At 36.6% G+C, this 20,025-nt stretch overlaps 1 protein-coding gene across 2 annotated transcripts in view; it reads right to left on the reverse strand.

The window, feature by feature from the left end:
- PTPRK (protein tyrosine phosphatase receptor type K) overlaps positions 1-20,025 on the reverse strand; it is a 555,842-nt gene that overhangs the window by 242,105 nt on the left and 293,712 nt on the right. For both annotated transcript variants that reach the window (XM_034990587.1, XM_034990586.1), the window contains exon 6: positions 10,736-10,910. In XM_034990587.1, the coding sequence (XP_034846478.1) occupies positions 10,736-10,910 (175 nt within the window). The remainder of the gene's footprint in view (positions 1-10,735; positions 10,911-20,025) is intronic.

The following is a 20,025-nucleotide window of genomic DNA, read 5'->3' on the forward strand; positions in this document are numbered from 1 at the left end:
ATGCCATAAACTATCCAAGACTAAAGGGTTTTAATTCCGCTCCATCTGAATGCTGCTGTGAAAGTTTAATAAATCAAAATGATCAAAATGTTCCCAGTGGCAGATTGGGATTCGGTTTCCCATTCAAATTCTCTTTAATATATAGCTTCTCTGACATCTTCCATTTCTGCCATCTACGTTGAATCCCAAACACCCTGCTTTTCATCATTACCATGCATCAACCAGTCTGGTCATGGTAACTACTTTTTAACACTCCTGCACAATACAAAGAAATGTCATACCTGGTGGGGGTTTTAAGACAGGAAAATTACAGCAGATGAGAACTCTTTATCTACCTGTAAGTAAATATTTTTAAACCACCTGCCGCAGTGAATGACATTCTTTCAGGAATGAGAAATGCTGCTGGCCAGAAGTCTTAGAAAGAAAATCCCCCTCCTTCCAATGTTTTTAAAAATTGATGTAAGAAAAAGGTGTGTCTAGGAGCGTTATTATCAGGGGCAATCAAATTCTGAAGAGCAGAGAGAGTGAAGTCTTTAGAGAGCTTGCCTTATTTCTGTGAAGTACAAAGTTTTTACATGCAAGAGGAAAAAGAATTTCACTTAGCCTCATATCCAATCAGAAATCTACACTGAACCAGCAGGAAAAAAAAATTTACACATGATGTGTTTTACATGTGTCTTTATATGTGGATAACGTCAGGAATAAAGAAAAAAAGACATCTTTAAACAGGGTTCTCTTTCTAAATTTTCCATGTAATTGAATATATCTGCTTTTATCCTAAGTTGAACAAGAAAAACTGTAAAAATATTGGCTAAAGGCTATGAAATGGGAGCTTACGAAATACACAAGTGTTTCTGAATTAAACTTATTATTTAATTCATCTTGTGTACACCCTACAATTAGTCAAAACCTTTCCCTGCATGCCTAAAGATTTTAAAACGGTCTCTCTAGTAACACAACCAAAAGCTTACAACTAAAATTATGACCTATGCTGTTAAATAAGTTTTTCTACAAGTCTTCTATTTCTGTCTATACCGTATAGTTCACCTAGTATCCCAGGCTGACCTCTCCTTCTGCTGTCATCATCTCTCACCCTTGACTTGCTCTTTGCACCAAATACTCCTTCAAAGATACTTCACCATCTCAAGCTCTTATGGTTTTTAGAGCCCCCTAAACTAACTCCCTGGAATTTTACCATCCTCCAAATCATGTCCCATTCTGGTTTTCTGAGACAGATAGGAAGACATGAGTAACCTACTTCAAAACCCCCAGAAGTCTTCAAAGCAGATTACAAAATGTATGTATATTTCTTAGTCTGGATTCAAATTCCTCCACAATTGGGCCTCAAAGTGCACCTTCAGGCTCATCTCAGACTTTTCCCCTGGAAAACATTATGCTATACTCAACACTGTCCACAAGAACATGTGTTTTCCCATGCCCTCTGCTTGAAATTCCTTTTCCTTATCTTCAACTATCAAGATCCCGCCCCTCCACCAATGCTACGATGAAACTGCCTACCAAAGGCAATTAATGAGGCTGTCCTCCTCTGCTCTACACATTAAGTCCAGGCCTTTCATAAGGCATTCTACAATCCATGTTCTTTTTGTTTTTTCGACAACAATTATTTGATTATATCTGCTGGGTGTTGGCCGTGGTGCTAGCCACAGAGACACAATAATGAATGAGCAAAGGGAATAGTCCTTGACTTTGCCAAATGAGGGACAGAGGCAGATGTTAGGAACGCAGATACATTTTGAATACTGATGAAGAAACACTTCAGGCAGAAAAAGCAGAGGTCCTAAGGTAGAAGACAGCATGCTGCATTAAAGCAAATGAAAGCAAGCCAGTGCTGCTAGAGTTTGGTGAGCAAAGGAGAGTCTCATGAAAGACTGAAGAGGAGGACAGAACCAGATGAAGGTGGGCCCTGGACCCTGTGATGAGATATCTAGAATTTATGCTACATGAACAAAAAGCCATCAGAACCTGGGGGAGCACAGTCTTACTTTGTGTAATTTAAGCAGTCTGTTAAGGGAATACTGACTTGAAGGAGGCAAGTGCTGATGTGGGCAGAGCAGTGAGGAGGCCTTTTTTTTTTTTTTTAAAGATTTTATTTATTTATTTATTTGAGAGAGAGAATGAGATAGAGAGAGCATGAGATGGGGGAGGGCCAGAGGGAGAAGCAGACTCCCCGCCGAGCAGGGAGCCCGATGCGGGACTCGATCCCAGGACTCCAGGATCATGACCTGAGCCAAAGGCAGTCGCTTAACCAACTGAGCCACCCAGGTGCCCGTGAGGAGGCCTTTTAAAGAAGAAGGTGTCACAATAAAAGTGGTGGCAGTGGAGTTAAAGAAAGTTCTGGGCACCCAGAGGATATGTAATAAAATTCAGACGAATGAAATAGTCAATTAATATACGTATTTCTGTGGACTGTATCTCACTCAACAATGCAAAGATATTCGAGACTACTGTCTTGTACAAATATTTGTTCTGCACATACTAACAGAAGGAATTACATAAAGATCTTTTGAAACCTTAGAGCTAAATAATTTTGGAGAAAACATCTGTAAAACAAAACTGGTAATTCTCTCCTGTTCTGAAAAAGAACTATCATTTGGCCTTCAGGTATTTTGGAAAAAAACTGAGAAGAAACTAGAATGAAATAAGAATGTAATACATATGTTTGAGAAAAAAAAGAAGCGCAGGTGGAGGGAACAAGAAATACAAAGGCCCTAAGGCAGGAGTATGCTCGAAGAGTCCGTATGTCTGTTGCGGATTAAGGACGGAGGTGAGTGATAGGAAATAAATTTTGAGTGACACTCAGGGGATATTTCATTTAAGACTTTTTGTACCAGGAAAGAGTTGTGATTTTTTTTCTCCCTTAATGTGAAGGGAAGCTGTTGGAGGAGTGACATGATAACATGAGCATAGCAATGGTTTCCTCCGTATGTATTTGAAGATGAAAGAAAATGCCAATGGCAATTAGGAACATGTAAATAACCATGTGGGTAAAATTTCTTTCTAACAAGGGAAGAGGTAACTATTCATTCGTTGTTTGTTTGTTTGTTTTAACACAATGACAGATTCTGTGCCAAAACCACTAAATCCGATTCCAAATTGTGTAATACTGCAGAAAGACAGCAAAATATTTTCTTAGTTTAAGGCTCAGAAAGAGAAAATGGAGAGCAAAACAAAGTTAACTCCCAAATTATATCCTAAATTTAGAAGCAACCCCTTCCTTATACCTGGTAAGAGACGAGAACATCTGTAAGCCATGATTTCCCGCAAAACAAACAGCCGAACTTAGATAAAGCTATATAAGGAGAGGTTGTCATGGATTTATGTGTTAAGAAAAACTGCCCACATTTTGTCACAATTATTTAGTCTCTGTCCAGTTCTCAGTCCTCAAACCTCACTTTTAACACCAAAATGGACAACTTTTCCTTTTTTGTAAAAGCTAGTAACTATGAAGTAAACACAATCCATGCTGAGGACTAACAAAATATAAATGTTTACCTGTTCTTATTTGTGTTGACTTGATGGTTGTTTTTCATTCTTTCTAGACTAAATGCTTCTTAGAAAAGGAAATAACATGATTTATATTACCCCAGATGGAAAGAAAAGTGATTTCTGCAGTAATATGATAACACTTCATTGAACAAGTTGGTTTTGACTGATTTACCGAACATTTGAAGTCTACCTAACATTTTGTGAATGTTTTCTGTTTGCTGTGTATTTCTTACTTTGTATTCTTAGTAAGTCAGGCTCCTGATGACATTTTACTAGGAAGCAGAATGTGTGTTAGCTAGCTTTTAAAAAGGATGTGAACATCTCAACGGTAAACAGTTTATTCTAACTGTAAAAAGCTAAACACGAAAACTCACCCACCTGTCAGTCATACACTGGTAAGGGGAGCATATTACTCTTGACTCTCTCGGAAATGAAGTCCTGGGAGAGTAGAACAGACTCAAGAACTTAAACTAATGAAGTAATGTCCCGCATCCCTCCACAACACTTATCCTGCCATCTTTACTCATTGTACCGCTAACAATACTATGAGTTTTAGCTCTCTGCCTCACTGATTGATTTCAATCTGTCAGCTACAGAGCTTCTGTTTAATTAACATTCTGTAAGACTCTAACCGTACAACATTATTTACCAAAACAGTGCTTAATAAAGGGCTTTAATGTAATAGCTCCTTAGGTATGGTATTTTTTATTTGTTAGAGGATCTTACTTTTTTTTTTCCTATAGAATTAGAAATGTGACCAAAATCAAAGATCTGTGCCAAAATATTTGATAATTTGACCATTTCTTATAAAATTAATTAGATTAAAATTGCTTGAGAGCTGGAATGATGTCTTCTGTCTCTGCGATCTCTGGTGCCTCTTACTTAACCATTTTAAGTACTCAACAAAGGCTGCTTGCTGATTTTCCAATGAAGTTGCAAACTGACTTCATTGCTTCCTTTTTGGTTTGGGGTAAGGGAAGGAAAAATAGTCGGCAGGGAGGGGAATATAAATTATAGACACTGTTAGTTCATGAAGTTGATATAAGTCCTCTGGAAGAAATGGGCCCAAATTATATTTATCACAAACTCCAAGAGAATGGAATTGAGAGATTCAGAAGCAAAATATAGGCCTAGGAACAGTGCTCTGAAATCAAATTCCCTGGAGTTCACAGAAAGAATTATTTGGCATGCAAATCTTCCTGCTTCCTCTTTGATCCTTCTCAGATTCTTAAGAAGTAAGCTCCAACAAAAGCAAACTCCCCAAAGATTCACTACAAAAAACAGTGACCAGCACCTCAACTGCTAAACATTATGTAGAGCTCTACACATGAATCTTCTATGAAAACACACTCAAAACTCCCCTGGGAAAGAACTCTGATTGTGTTTTTATTTTTAAAACAAAATAAATAACGTGAAAATAACCACGTGGGCAAAACAAGCCCCTCACGCTGCCATTTTCATGAAGTAGCTGAAGAAAACTCAGAGGAGAAAATTAATAGGAGAAAGTATTTGAAATAATCGTGTAGGAAAGTGGATAGAACAGAATCTCTATCATAACATACTATCTAAAATGAGGACATCTAGTATCCTTTTGCTCATTTAGAATTTAAAAATGTACCGGACACCTTGTATATTGAATCACCTGAATTACAAGTAGCTACAATGAACGAGAGGAGACTCCAAATGTTTCTTTTATCATACTGAAGGGTAGCAAAGTAAAATTTTAAAATATGCAACATTTGGAGCCTGCTACAAATTTGAGACATTTGGTTACCCCCTCCCACCCCTCAACCAACTTCATGTACTTTCCTAACTATATAGGGGCAGTTGGGGAAAATTAGTGTGTTATCAGTTCATGTGTTCTTGGATTTCATTATAGTTCAGATTTTATAAAATATAGGTATTTGTACTGAATTCTCCCAGATAACTCCAAATTTCCTGTCAAGGTGACTACTTTTCACAATAGAAGCAAAGAAAAGGGATCTTCAAGTCACCATTAAGAAAAAGGATCTTTATATGAGTGCATAAGTCTGACAGCCGTGCCCTGAAAACTAGTTAAAAATCAACAGTGTGGTATTAAGCACACGCTGACGGACTCAAGCTAGAAATTCCATGGCCTTTAACCACCAACGAACAAAAGTATTAGTATGTCATGTTTTCCACTTCCCAAATGTCCTTGCTTCTGATATAAAAACATTAAAATGAAATATTCAGACCTGATATTTAACATTTTATACAAAAAAAGACTAGAGTAGAACACATTGGTCAAATAAAAATTATTTTTTAAATGAAAAAAAAAAAAAAAATCCCAAACTTAAAGTCACCCTTACTAGTTTGTAGGAGAAGACAGCCTGATTCAGACACTACAAAAAACAGTTGCTACCATCCTTTCCCGGAAGCCAGAAATCTCCACCCCATGTGTAGATGAGGTGGCCCACAGCTCATCATCTATTCCCTTTATCTTTCAGGGTCAGCCCCACCATTCTGACTTTAACTAAACAATTTTAGTTATTAATTGTTAGAGAAGTATCGATCATCTATGCAAAAATATTGTGGCAGGTGCTGTAGCAAACAAAGATAAACCAGACAGGCTCTGGTGGAACAAAAATCACAAATGATTTCGATAGGAGAACTTGAAAAGTCCAAATGCAAATGCAGTGTTAGTTTGGACTTCTTTCCTTCTTCCCCGGTGTAGCGGGTAACTGGTATTGGGCAAGTGATTCCAGTAAACAGCTTGCCATTCACCAAATTCACCCACTCCACACTTCTCCTGACTTAGGATAACACCTTTCTCCTGCACAACAAAATTCCAAACTGTACGTCCTTCAGAATTAATTGTACATTCTTTTAAAATACTTCCTCAGTTCCTATCTTACCTGAACAGAATTAATAACTCTCTCTGAATAACATTGCTTGTGTTCTGGAATCCCATGTACAAATGTTCTCTACTGGATAGTCCAGTTGTCTCTCCACATGCAACCATACTATTTTTGATCCTTGTGGAAGGTAGTAACTTCTCTAACCCCAAGTGAATGAGTCCAAAGAAGTATGTAAGTATACTGCTATCCGATGTCCATGAGGGGACCCTAGTTTAGGATAGAAGACAAAACTATGGACTGCAGAGAGAAGAACTGGAAAGAACCTGGATTTTTCATGACTAAATGAACCAACCCTAAAGCCTACCTCTGTACCTTCCAGGTACAAAGTCAGTAAATACCCTTATCTTTAAGCTAAGTTTTATTGTCTTACAAAAGGAAGTATCAACAACAATCCAACCCCTTATCATTTTAAACACCAAAATTTGTTTTACAGGTCCACCTACTATGCAGAGTAAGGTTGGGGACAGACATCCACCCTACTGACTCTACAGCTAGAGGTCGCTAGTATTCACTGAGAATAGATAAAAATATTAACTGAATACTTTTTACGTCCACAGCATTTTGATGATGGCTGATAGTTGGTGGTGCTAAAATTTAAAAATCAAATCAACAGAGACAAACAAAAACTGTGTTTTTCACATTAAATAACTTAAAATGTAACTGGAGTTTCACTGATAAAAAAATAGAAAAGCATAACTAACAAATAGGAATAGAAATTTGAGTCAGTTGCAGCAGACAGAGAATTTCAGAGAAGTTTGTTTTGGGTCAGTTGGTCAGGAATGTAAGTGGACCCTTGATTTAGAGAGGCGGGAAAGAACGGAGAAGATTGCAAATGAAGTAAAGGATGAGACGCTGTAACACAACTTGGGCTACAAAGTCAGGGCTTTCAGCTTTCAGCTTGTAAACGCCATTTCAACCTGTATTTCACATTTTTTACACTTGAATTTTGTAAAAACATTGAACAGAAACATCTGCTCTTCATCTCATCTCTGTAAAAACTTTTTGTCAATAAAGATTGGCTTCCACAAGGTGAAGACTATCGTTACTCAAAATGATCTGGAAGCAATGCTAAAGTCGTGACAAAGTAAACTCTGTTTCAGTATCCTTTTTTTTTCTTCTTCTTCTGGCTGTGGGAACACAGAGATCAATACTCTTCCATGAGAATTTTGCAGTGAAATTTTCATTTGTAACGGACAGTAGTGAAAGAGCCTTAAGCATGCCCTGTCACTTCCAGTTTAGGAGAAAATGCACTAGTACGCTCTTACCCTTGGGTCATTTTTGACAACAGGCAATACTATGCCAGCTCTTATTAAAGACTATTCATATCACTGCCCCAAAAATTTCCTTTAAAATTACCATCTTTTGTATCGATGTAACAGGATGTCAGCTTTAAAAGTGCCAATGAGAGACAGGACCTGTCACCATAGTTAATTCTCAGCACTGTTTTAACACCAGGACAGCCGACCCCAAAGGGTGGGTTGTTTGGTTAAGAATATTTATTTGGTGGTTATCTAGACAAACAAGAAAATTTATTCCTTTATATTCGTTTTCAAAATAAAACAAGCAAAGTATTACCTGTAAGTATTAGATATATAACAACCTAAATATGTTGAAAAGAAAATAAAACTGCCAAAACGATCAAAATATGTTTCTAAATTGTTGGCGGACTCTGGATAGCAAGATTTAAAGCACCATTGTATTTTAACCCAACCATATAAAATCTGAAACAAAATGTAGGCTAAATGGCAGAACTTTAAAAAAGGAAAAGAAAAAAAGTCAAACTTCTCTATGAAATCCGAAGATTCTCTATTTATACATCTTACTGAAATATTTATTCCACAAGTAACACTCCCAGAGCAGCCATAATACATCTGTCTCCAGGTAAAGAAAACCAAGCTTTGATAAAATGATAAAATCTATTTTTTGATTCAGATAAACAAGAGAGATCTGGTAATGCCAAAACAAAACTAAAATACACAAATATAAAACAGCTCTATGAGAAAAGGAAATGTATCTTTCAAACGGAGCACCCAGATAAAAGTTTCAACTCTGCTTTCTACAAACTGTTGAATACACCACAAGACCACTTCCTCAAAAAAAGTATATATATGTATATATATGTATATATACACATCGACATACACACATACAGACAGACACACATATAAATAACTGTATGGTATTCAAAAGCACTCTAACTGCACTATGAAAAGCCACCAGCTCTTTAAGCGCCTGCACATCAAATGCAGAGTACCATACACATCAGTGAGCATGATGACTCAAGGGCACACCCAACTTCCGGTATCCAGAGCATATTAATCACTCTGAAGACTACCCAAGGACACCTTCAGGCTTTCCAAAGTAGGCTCAGGTGAGAAAGAGGCTGGAACAAGCTCAAGAGAGATGAGTATACAAGCATCTACAAACATAAAAATCGTCTCTCTGCCTGAACCTTGCCTGAGCACTGAACGCTAAAATACTATCCTATTTTCTTATTATTCGATTAATTGGGACTGTGATTTCATGAACTTAAGCAGATGATATGAGCTGACTCTGGAGACACGAGAGAAGTCTTATTTAATACAGAGTCATATCCAGTCTACAAAGATAAACTTTTTTTTTTTAAAAATGATCTATAGGATCTCTCAAGACAAAAAGCATTACAAACGGCTAGTGGCATTATTTAATCATGATAATGTGAGATAAAGCTGTGGTGGAAAAGCAGGAGCCCAGCCTCAGGAGTCAAGAAACACAGGGTTAAATTCTGGTTCAGTCAATTATTAGATTTTTGTGGCTCTGGGCAATTATCATATAGTCTGAATTTCAATTTTCTTCTCTCTAAAGCATTAAAGGTTAAAGTATTAAAATCAAGTAAATCTTAAAATGAAATAATATATATAAAAGACATCTGATGTCAAGCATTTAAAATAGATTAACTTGAATATGGATGTCTCTCATGTTCTCCTTCCAGCCTCTGAGCCTTGACACGTGCCCTGTTCTCTGCCTGGCACTTCCTGCGGGCATTTATTTCTCTTATCCCTGCCCTCACATCCACATCCCTCACCTGGACAACGGTTCTCAACCTTCAGATGCTATCTCAAAGAAAGCTCACTCACAAGGACCTTGTCTTGATGTCTCAGATAAATCTCAGTTCAGGTTAGACATTCTTGTTACGATCTCCCAAACTTGAGGAGATTTAGGTGGTTTATAATTATTTTCATTTGTGTCATTATTGATTGATGCCGGAGTCTATTCAACAGAGCTGTATTTCCTTTAAATTTTCACAGGGGAAATAGATTACTCATTTTTATTTTTTATTTTTTTTAAAGATCTTATTTATTTGAGAGAGAAAGAGAGTGAGCGAGTGAGAGAGAATGCACATGAGCCAGGGGAGGGGCAGAGAAGCAGACTCCCCGCCAAGCGGGGAGCCTGATGTGGGACTCAATCCCAGGACCCTGGGATCAGGACCTGAGCCAAAGGCAGACGCTTAACGGACTCAGCCACCCAGGTACCCGATTCCTCATTTTTAGGGCTTCAGTTCAACTGCCTCTCTCAAAGAGGTCTTCCAGATCACCCTAACAAAAATATTAATCACCATCACTTTGAGTATTTATGTTTCTTCATAACACATACCATAATTTGATACATTTTCAGTATTTTTCTATATAGTGTGCCTAATACACCTCAGTGTTGAGCTCTACATGGTCAGGGACTTTGTATTTTATTTACAATTTTATCTCCACAAACTGGAACAGTGTATATATTTGGTGTATATGTTTCATAGTATCAGGGACCCAGTAAATTTTGAATGAATTTAATACACACTGTGCACGTGTACTTGTCAAGCTAAGCTAAAGACCACTTAGCAAGCCTAACTTTCTAAGATCCTCTGGGGGCCAGAATTGGTGAACATCCACCACCACTGGGTTTTGATACTGTTAACCTTTACAGATCTCCATGGGGATAGAAACTCTGACCTTGACCTCATGGCCACAATGCTTTGAAGAACAAAAGTGGTATCTGTGGAGCTATTTTAAACAGGAAAAGCAAGTCTAAAATTAAAATGCAAAACTAGATGGTGGCAAAATGGAATAAAGTGTTCTACATGGTTAGCCCTATTACAGCTTTTTAAAATAGATTCCTTTCTATGGAAAACACTTGTTGAAACCTTGTTCGACAAATGTACAACAGTCTTATTTTACTTTAAGACATTAGCAGAACTTTTATATGATAAAATTTTTCGGTGACTTGCGATGAAGAGCAGCAGGTTTAAAAATCAATCAAAATATCTACAAGGCTGTTTTGTTCTAACCAAGCCAAGCAATTTCATGAAGTGAAAGCAACTTTACCTCTTACAATAAGTTGAGCGAAATTGGACACACCGGAGCCTCGTTCTGACTGCGTTACACAGCGGTACAAATCCTGGTCAGTTTTTGTCACTTCCTGCAATCTAAAGGAAGCAGCAAATCTTCTGTGATTGATGTTCTTAGTCTGGGCTACTGGTATATCTTCTCCATTTCGTCTCTGCAAGCAGAAACCAATCTTTAAAAGACAGGTTCTTATCATTTCCATAAATCTAAAGCATCTTAGCAACCGATACCTGTGATAAATTATTCTTGTTCCTAAATTAGGAGGAAAATGTCTATGTAGCCCCACAAATCTTTTCCATTGTCATTCAACCCAAAAAAAGCATGGAAATAAACTCTGGTATCCTTTAGGGGTATAGCACTGATATTATACATTACTACTATTTTCCATAAAATTGTTATTGGCTCAGAGCATATGAATTAACAGAACAGTTATTGGCCCCATGGCATATAATTCCTTTTCCCAGAGTATACATATGGGAGCTTCTTTTAGCCCTTATTCTATACAGCATGTGCTATATAATAAGTTTGTCCCCATAAGAAGACCAAGACCATGCCCAATGCATCTTTGTATTCTAAAAGTGTAGCATGTGACCGGCCACAGAATGACAATAAAATACCGATGAATAATTTAGAGCCAAACCAAAATCTGTACCTCTTTGCAAACCTTATCTCTTTGGCATTAATGACAGCCAATTTATACTGTTTAAGAGAAGTAATCAAAAGGACCTAAATGTTAATAGCATATCTGTCAACTTTCAAAATGAAATACTGAAAAGCATATTTATGACATCAGGGTACCTCACACAAGACCAGTAAGTGTAAGCTATAAAGGAAATGGTTGAAAAATTCAACTATAATAAAATTTATAACTTCTATATGTTGAAAGACATCATAAATAAAGTGAAAAAAACCAAGCCATGAACTGTGATAAGATATTTGTCATGGAAATAATCCATCAAAAGATAAATAGCCAGGTTATGTAAAGATCTTCTACAGTTCAATAAGAAAAAAGACAAACAACCCTATCAAAAAGTGGACAGGCTATAAAAAGAGAAAATGTATATGTCTAATAACCATGAGAAGAAATCCTCAACCTTAATTTTAAAATGTCTATATGTCAAAGACAGCACAAAGGGCAAAAGAAAAGTCATAACTATGAGAAAGAACCGGTCATGATCCTCAACCTCAACTCTTGTTGGTGAAATGCTAAATATCCTGGTATCCTTTCATACTACTTAAAGATCATCTCATACTACTAGATGTGTGAAACAAAAGCTCTAAAATTACAAATGGAAGTATAAAATATTACAGTCATTTTAGAAGATAGTTTGTTACTATCTAGTAAATCTGAAGATGTATATACCCTAGCACCCAAAAGTTCACTTCTATATTTCTACATCTGAATGAATCATTTTTGCATATGTGATCAAAGAGATAATGTACAAGAATGTCAAACTCAGAATCATTTCAATATAAGAACAGTTCAATATGAGAAAGATCCAAATTTTCCTGAATAGATTGAGATTTGGCCATCCAACAAAATACAGTGTAAATGTTTATGCAAACTAAGACCAGCAGTGTGCTGGTAAAATGCTGAACAACTCGTTCCTAACCAAAAATATAAAGTGTTGATTTGTATCATGTCCGAATTTCTGTGGTGTAAATACTCCCGCTATGGTCACTTTCACATTACCAATATAATATCGTTTGGCTCCTAAAATTACTGAAAAATTAGCAATAGCAATCACAACCAGCTCCATTATTCCGCTGATGTGAAATACACGTATACATGTTAAAACCTTAAATAAAATTCCTTAACAAAAATTAGTATATGAAATAAAAATGCAAAATGTCAACTTCTTTTAAATTTGGTGGGTACATTAGTGGTCATCTTACTGTTTCCTATAATTTTTTCATGGCTGAAGCACTTTGTATTTTTTAAAAGAGTAAATAATAAAGGGATCATTCTATTATTTTAGTAACTTTAAATCCTAAAATCCACTGTATCTGTACTCTCTTTTCTCCACATCCCTGAAATGATATATCTGTGCATACTATGTAGTATATACGCATGTATGGGTATGCATACGCATACATATACACCTAAGGACACAAAGTCCCAACTATGATTTTACCATATTTTATTCATTCAGCATTTTTTTAAAAGATTTTATTTATTTATTTTGACAGAGAGAGAGAGAGAGAGACAGCAAGAGAAGGAACACAAGCAGTGGGGAGTGGGAAAGGGAGAAGCAGAATTCCCGCTGAGCAGAGAGCCCAATGACCTGGGGTTCGATCCATGGGGCTCTATTCCAGGACCCTGGGATCATGACCTGAGCCTAAGGCAGACTCAAGAACTAAGCCACGCAGGTACCCCTTATTCATTCAGCTTTTTGTTAACTCTTTCCTTACCCACCTATTCCATGATTTTTGCACCAAGATCTCTGATCATTCTCCTGGATAATAATGAAGACAAAATGCTTATATTGTATTTTCTCTTCATTAAGCATATAAGCATAAGCTTATATATGCAGCTTATATTCAGAAGTCTTAAGATAAAAATCCATAAAATCAAGTCTAGATTCTTTATCCATACAAACCACACAAACAAAAACCCATTACATATGCAAATTTCAGGCTGCCCTTTTTTTCAGTGATTACATCATTTGATACAATCTTTCTAACTGCAAGGCACTCTTTATACCTGCACATACTCTCACTTCCTCTTCCTCTAACTTATCCCTCCAATGGTGCCCTCAACCTTCCAGCACCTTCCTCTCTGCCATTTATATTTCTCAGCTCTTCTGCAAGACCAGCCAAGTCCCTTGGCAGCCCTCCTTCTGAATTATCTTGTGTGTGCACACACACACCCACGTCTTTTAACCCCATGCCTTTCAAAAGCCCATCTTCTCTAATGAAGAGATTCTAAGTACCTTCAATGTTTCTCTCTCAGTCATCATTATTTCCTCTTTCCATCTTAATTGCCATTCATCTCATGATACCACCTTCCTCCAAACTTTTCTTTAAAGGAGGGCATGTTTTCTTCTCTGGCCTTCCTCTCCTTTAGGGAAGGCCACCATTACCTAGTCCGTCCCTTGAAGAACGACATTCCTCTACAATCCCACTCACCAACCTCTCAACTTCTGGAATTCCCAGCATCCCCAAGTATCATTCCCATCACAGTGATCTACCAGGCTAAAGTGTCCTCTCCAGCATAGTCCTGTGAATATTCTCAGTGATCCCCAAACTCACCCTGGCCTCAGTGATGCCCAACAGCCTCTTTTATGACCTTAGGATTTCCAAGTTCCCGTGCTATGACGGTTTCCTCTAGAACCACAGCTGACCATGTGATTCTCCCATTTCTTCAATTCTCTGCATTCTTTTTTTTTAATTATGTTATGTTAGTCACCATACATTACATCATTAGTTTTTGATGTAGTGTTCCATGATTCATTGTTTGCGTATAACACCCAGTGCTCCATGCAATACGTGCCTTCACCAGGCTAACCCATCCGCCCACCCCTCCTCCCCTCTAGAACCCTCAGTTTGTTTCTCAGAATCCATAGTCTCTCATGGTTCGTCTCCCCCTCCGATTTCCCCTCCTTCATTTTTCCCTTCCTGCATTTTCAATGAGACCTCACTTGACCCCTTACTTTACAACCAGCCATCAAAGCCTCAATGACAGGCTTTTCTATCTTGAATCTCTTCTAATATATTCTCTCTCTCTCTATATATATATATATATGTATGTATGTATATATATATATATATATATATATATGATATGAGAAGTGGGGGAAATCTCTATATATCTCTCTCTATAAAAGTTACTATGTATCTATAAAGTATATACAGATATATATATAAGGGAGAGAAAGATATCTCCCCCACTTCTCATATCATATCATATATAGATGGATACAGATATAGATATATACTTTTTTCCCTCTTGGTATACGAAATCACCCTAAAGGTAGGGTTTCAAGTCTTACTTACATACATGTTTTTCTTCCCTGCCATCATATATATTATCTTTATTTACTGAGTTGCTCAAGTTCTTGGTTAAAATGAATTAAATTCACTGCTGTTTTTAGAGACAAGAATATGTAAGCCCTCCTCAAGCTTTTATAAATTATTATAACAAAATATACTAATCATTAGTTAAAAGTAATAATAAAGGGAAGCTACATAAATACAGAACCTCAAAGGCATCTGGAGATCATTTATGCCAAGGTATTTCTGAACAATACCTCAACTTAAAGACATTGAGGGCCTGCTTAAGGAGATCAAGGTGTACACAGAGGTGATTACATTACATTATGTTTATATTTGTGTTTAGTAATATGCTAACATAAGCACAAAATTGCTTATATAGGATATACATTGTTTATATAATTAAAGAGCACAGTAGACATACATGCTATTTTTTTTTAAAGATTTTATTTATTTGACAGAGAGAGACACAGTGAGAGAGGGAACACAAGCAGGGGGAGTGGTAGAGGGAGAAGCAGGCTCCCCACTGATCAGGGAGCCCAATGCGGGGCTTGATCCCAGGACCCTGGGATCATGACCCAAGCCAAAGGCAGACGCTTAACGACTGAGCCACCCAGGAGCCCCTGACATACATGTTATTTATCTCTTGAAATAACAATAACCATTCATCATACCATTATACCCTCATAATATTCAGGCTTATCTTCAATAATCATTTAATAAGTGCCTCCATGTACCTGATGGTACATAGGCTATTATCTTGGTTCTGTCACTGCTATCTCAAAAAAACCTATATGACGGTTATTTCCATTTAAAGATCATAAAATCAGGATTCAGAAAGATTAGAAATGTGATATGTAGCCTGTTAGTAGCAGGATTAAAACTCTAAACCAGGTTTAATGACACAAAATCCAGCAGTATTTCCTCTAAACTAAGCCAAAGTTGCTTTTTTCCCCCATTTATATTATAGATCCAGTCCAATGAATTGATTATTTGTTGTAAAGCCTTGGTCAATGCATTGTACCAAAGAGAAATATAATTTACTCTACTAGACATTGCATTATTTACTCAGCTTCCAGTAATGCATTACAGTTAAAAATAGCAAATGATGACATGTACATTTCAGAAGTAAAAAATAATGATAACTTTTCTTCTATAATCCAAAATAATAGGTCTTTGCCTGACTGACTACAAACTATCAATTTAGCAGAGTGGGCAGCACTATGAAGGAAGAAAGAAGTCATGTTAAATTTCTCCTTTATGCAGCAGTGTTTGCATATAGTTTTCTGCTTTTACATTCTTGAGTTCCAGGCTCTTTATCCTGCTTTGAGTTTTTTTATATGATTTTGCCACTGTAAATATCCCCAACTCTGAGAAATACTGAGAAACGAACCACAAAATTATATGATCCAAGGATTATAACCTAACACTTTGCCTTTTTCTCTCCCCCACTTCTCATATCCTCACCATGCTTTCTTAGTTGCTGTGTCTCCATACAGGTTGCTGAGATTTGTCATTAGAGTCTCTGAGTTATTACTCCTCTATTTAACTAAGTAAGCTCCCTCATGCAGGCCATATGCAGTGTTTATTTGACAAGTTCGGTACCCAGCTTAAAGTAGTGCAGTGATAATATTGGTTAATTCTCAACATCTATAATACCCAGGTTATTAATCAAAGCCCTTGCTATTCCGAGTGTGATCTACAGACCAGCAGCATCAGAATCACCTGTCAAATTGTTACAAAGCCTAAGTCTAGAGATCACTCTAAACCTACTGAATCGAAATCTACATTTTCACAAGATCCCTAGGTTATGCATCAAGACATTACAGCTTGAGACACACTGGTAGAAAACAATCATGGAAGTCCTATTCCTAATCATAGTGAAAGGTATAAAAATGGTGTGTACCCTGATTCTGGCCAATGAGATTCGACAAAAACAGGCCAATTCCCTTCCAGGAAGGTTTTCACACTTCTAGAGAAGACACAGTGGGTCCTCTTTTCTTTTTTTCGTTATGCCTAAAACTAAATGAGTGGACCTGTCAATGTGGGAGAAGCCAATGTGAGGGAAAAGTGGACACACAGAGGACAGCACATCAGGGAGGAAGACAGAATCAGGTTCTTGATCAAGTGTTTGAAATGGTATCAACAACTCCTAGAGCCCCTTTCTTTCTTGGACTTCCTGTTAAAGGACATAATACACTTGGTTTTATATTACTTTCAGCTTGAACTCCTAAAAGTTAATATGGTACAGTTAAAATATGATACAGTTTATCTCAGCTTTTCTTTTCAAAGCTTGAAGAATAGAATTAATCCAATTTAATTTAAAATTAAATAATGTGGCTCTTAGAATACTTGCAGGGATTATTTCACTCTGTTGACTTGAAGAAAATATTAAATTACATTTATTGGTTTATTTATTTTTCACTGCCTTTCTTGGGCACATGATGATATATGATCCCTCCATCCTCTTGGAGTCAGAGAAACTGTTAAGAGACTGTTTCCCTACATTTGGTATTTAGGTTCCTGTTGAATACATTAAGAGGACTAAGAGGATGGCATATGATTTGTCAGTACTTGCCCTTTTGTCCAAAACTAAACCCAAAGTAAATTTGCACAATATAATTAAGTAAGGTTGAAGTGAATCATACAACAATCCAGCCAAATTAATGCCAAGGAACTGAGGATTCCTTACCAGGGCTTGTCTACCATATGAATGTTTTTTTCTTTCTCATAAGCTATTATTATTATTATTGAACAATTAAACCAAGAATTTTAGAAACACAAAAGGTTTTATGGCAAAATTAAAGGCTTAGAAATCTAGACATTTCTAAAATTGGAAACATGTTACTGTTTTGAGAAAAGCACTTATTTATATCCACTAGAAATTATAATATTTATTTCAACAGATTAAGCATTTAATAAGAACATAGTGTTCTTCGAGGAAAATTACACTAAAATGACAATATTAAGTTGGTCAACATATTTACTATTTGGCAATAAAAGAACGGAACAAGCTGAATGATATTTGACACAGAAAAAAAAGAGAGATTGCAAAAATAATTCTGATTAAAAAGCAGGTAAAAATGTGCTGGGATAACAAATTACAAGAATCGATCATTACCCAAGTGTGAAAAATGTAAAGTCAGCTATTAAACAAGAAAAAGAGTTTTAACCTACGAAGCACAGGTGTCTCCATAGTGTTGAGGTACAAGGAGTGACACAGAGAGCATGAGAAAGTGGACTGAACCACACCTGATGGAGGATGATACCTAGGTTCCAGTCCTGAAACAACCATTTAGTAGCTTCACAATTCTCATTATTTCTCACATCTCCATCTTTTTATTTAAAACTGGGGGTATCTATTTGTACCTGCTATTCAACAAAGATGTTGAGAATATTAATGAGACTAATTGTATAAAAGTTCTCATTGCAAATCCTGATAACAGCAATATAATGAAGATAATAATCAACATAATATCTAAGCAAATAAAAATTTAATAACTGTGATGGTCTTTTGATAATTCAACTTGTCTACGCTACAGTCCCAAGTTATTCAATCAAACTAGGTGTCCCCGTAAAGGGATTCTGGAGATGGAACTGAAGTCTATAACCAATTGACACTAAGTAAGGGAGATTATCCTAGATAATCTGGGTGGACTTGATTCAATTAGTTAAAATGTTTTAAAAGCAGAGCTGAGGCTCCCCTGAAGTTGAAGAAATTCCACCTATAAACAGCAACTTGAGTTTGTGCCTGAATACACCAGCCTGCCCCTCCCAAGGGTTTGACCTGCAGACTTCAGACTTGCCTAGCCAGCCCCACAATCACAAAAACCAATTCCCTGCAGTAAATCCTTTTAGGATTAAAAAGAAAGGGGGGAGGGGTATACACACATATACATATGCTTTTCACGTTTGAACACTGACAGATACAGATGATTTTGTTACCAGAAATGCTTCTAAAAGAACAGATTTTTTAAAGCTGAGTTTTCTGATCTGCTTTGGCTCTAGGTTTTCTAGAATTGGTTCTCTAAATCTGGTTAGACTTAGAGGCAATAGTAACTCTATTGCCAGTAGTAAAAGAGACATTTTTAGTCCATAGCATGATGTAGTAAAGAGATGCAAAATATTACCATTAGATATTCCTAATCAAATACCTATAGAAGGTAAAGTTCTGGGTGACCGTGCATTTGTGACCTTAGAAAATTTTAGACAAACTAAGGAATATAAATAATGGTATTGGCTGGTTGCATCAAACTGCACTGGAGAAAATAAGGAATATAAAGCACGTGAGTTTACAATTATAAAACTATGCCATTCATAGTAAGAGGGAAATTGAGTAGAGCAAAGAGACCAATACAATTAAAGCATTACACTTGAGGGATTCTGGCAACTTGGTGGCAGTGGGATAATTTTTCAGTCTTTCTCAATCTGACACATAAAAACAGACAAAACAATAAGAGAAAGTAAGGAAAGAAAAGGCCCAGACAGAGTGGAGATGAGAACAAAATCAAGAAATCCGAGAAAGCAAGTGGCCATATTTTTAAACATATCTCACAGGAACAAAAGACGGATTCTTAAAATCAGAAAAGTTTTCCTGAACTCCACAACCCATTTTAAAATTTCGAGACAATATAATTCACATAAAAATGAACAGCTTAGAAGTATCAAGGTCGGGGCACCTGGGTGGCTCAGTCGTTAAGCGTCTGCCTTCGGCTCAGGTCATGATCCCAGGGTCCTGAGATCAAGCCCCACATCAGGCTCCCTGCTCAGCGGGAATCCTGCTTCTCCCTCTCCCACTCCCCCTGCTTGTGTTCCCTCTCTCGCTGTGTCTCTCTCTGTCAAATAAATAAATAAAATCTTTAAAAAAACAAAAGTATCAAGGTCAAGTCCAACATAAAGTTATTATAAGTTTAAAATAGAATAAAGAGCAGAGTATAAACCCCAGAGTCTCTGAAAGTAAGCCAGGAAAATATGCCCATAAAACAGATCAAAACTGAAACCTAATATTTCAAGCTATGCTAAAACATATTAAGAAAATGATTCATGACATGAAAGAATAATATAAATTTGAATTAATAAAACTCATAAATAAGATGACAGAACTCAAGAAAAATTAGAAATGAAAGAGAAAAGTCATTTCAGAAGTATGATTAACTAGTGTAAATAAAATCAACAGATGATGTCTTAAGCAAAACAGAATGTTGGGGAAAAAAGAGACTTTTAATTTAAAATGAAGAGAACAAAAAGGATTCCAGAGATAGTGACTATTAATGATG

This window comes from Mirounga leonina, unplaced genomic scaffold (assembly GCF_011800145.1).
Source record: "Mirounga leonina isolate KUSES-001 unplaced genomic scaffold, KU_Mleo_1.0 Mir_53, whole genome shotgun sequence".
Taxonomy (NCBI): domain Eukaryota; kingdom Metazoa; phylum Chordata; class Mammalia; order Carnivora; family Phocidae; genus Mirounga; species Mirounga leonina.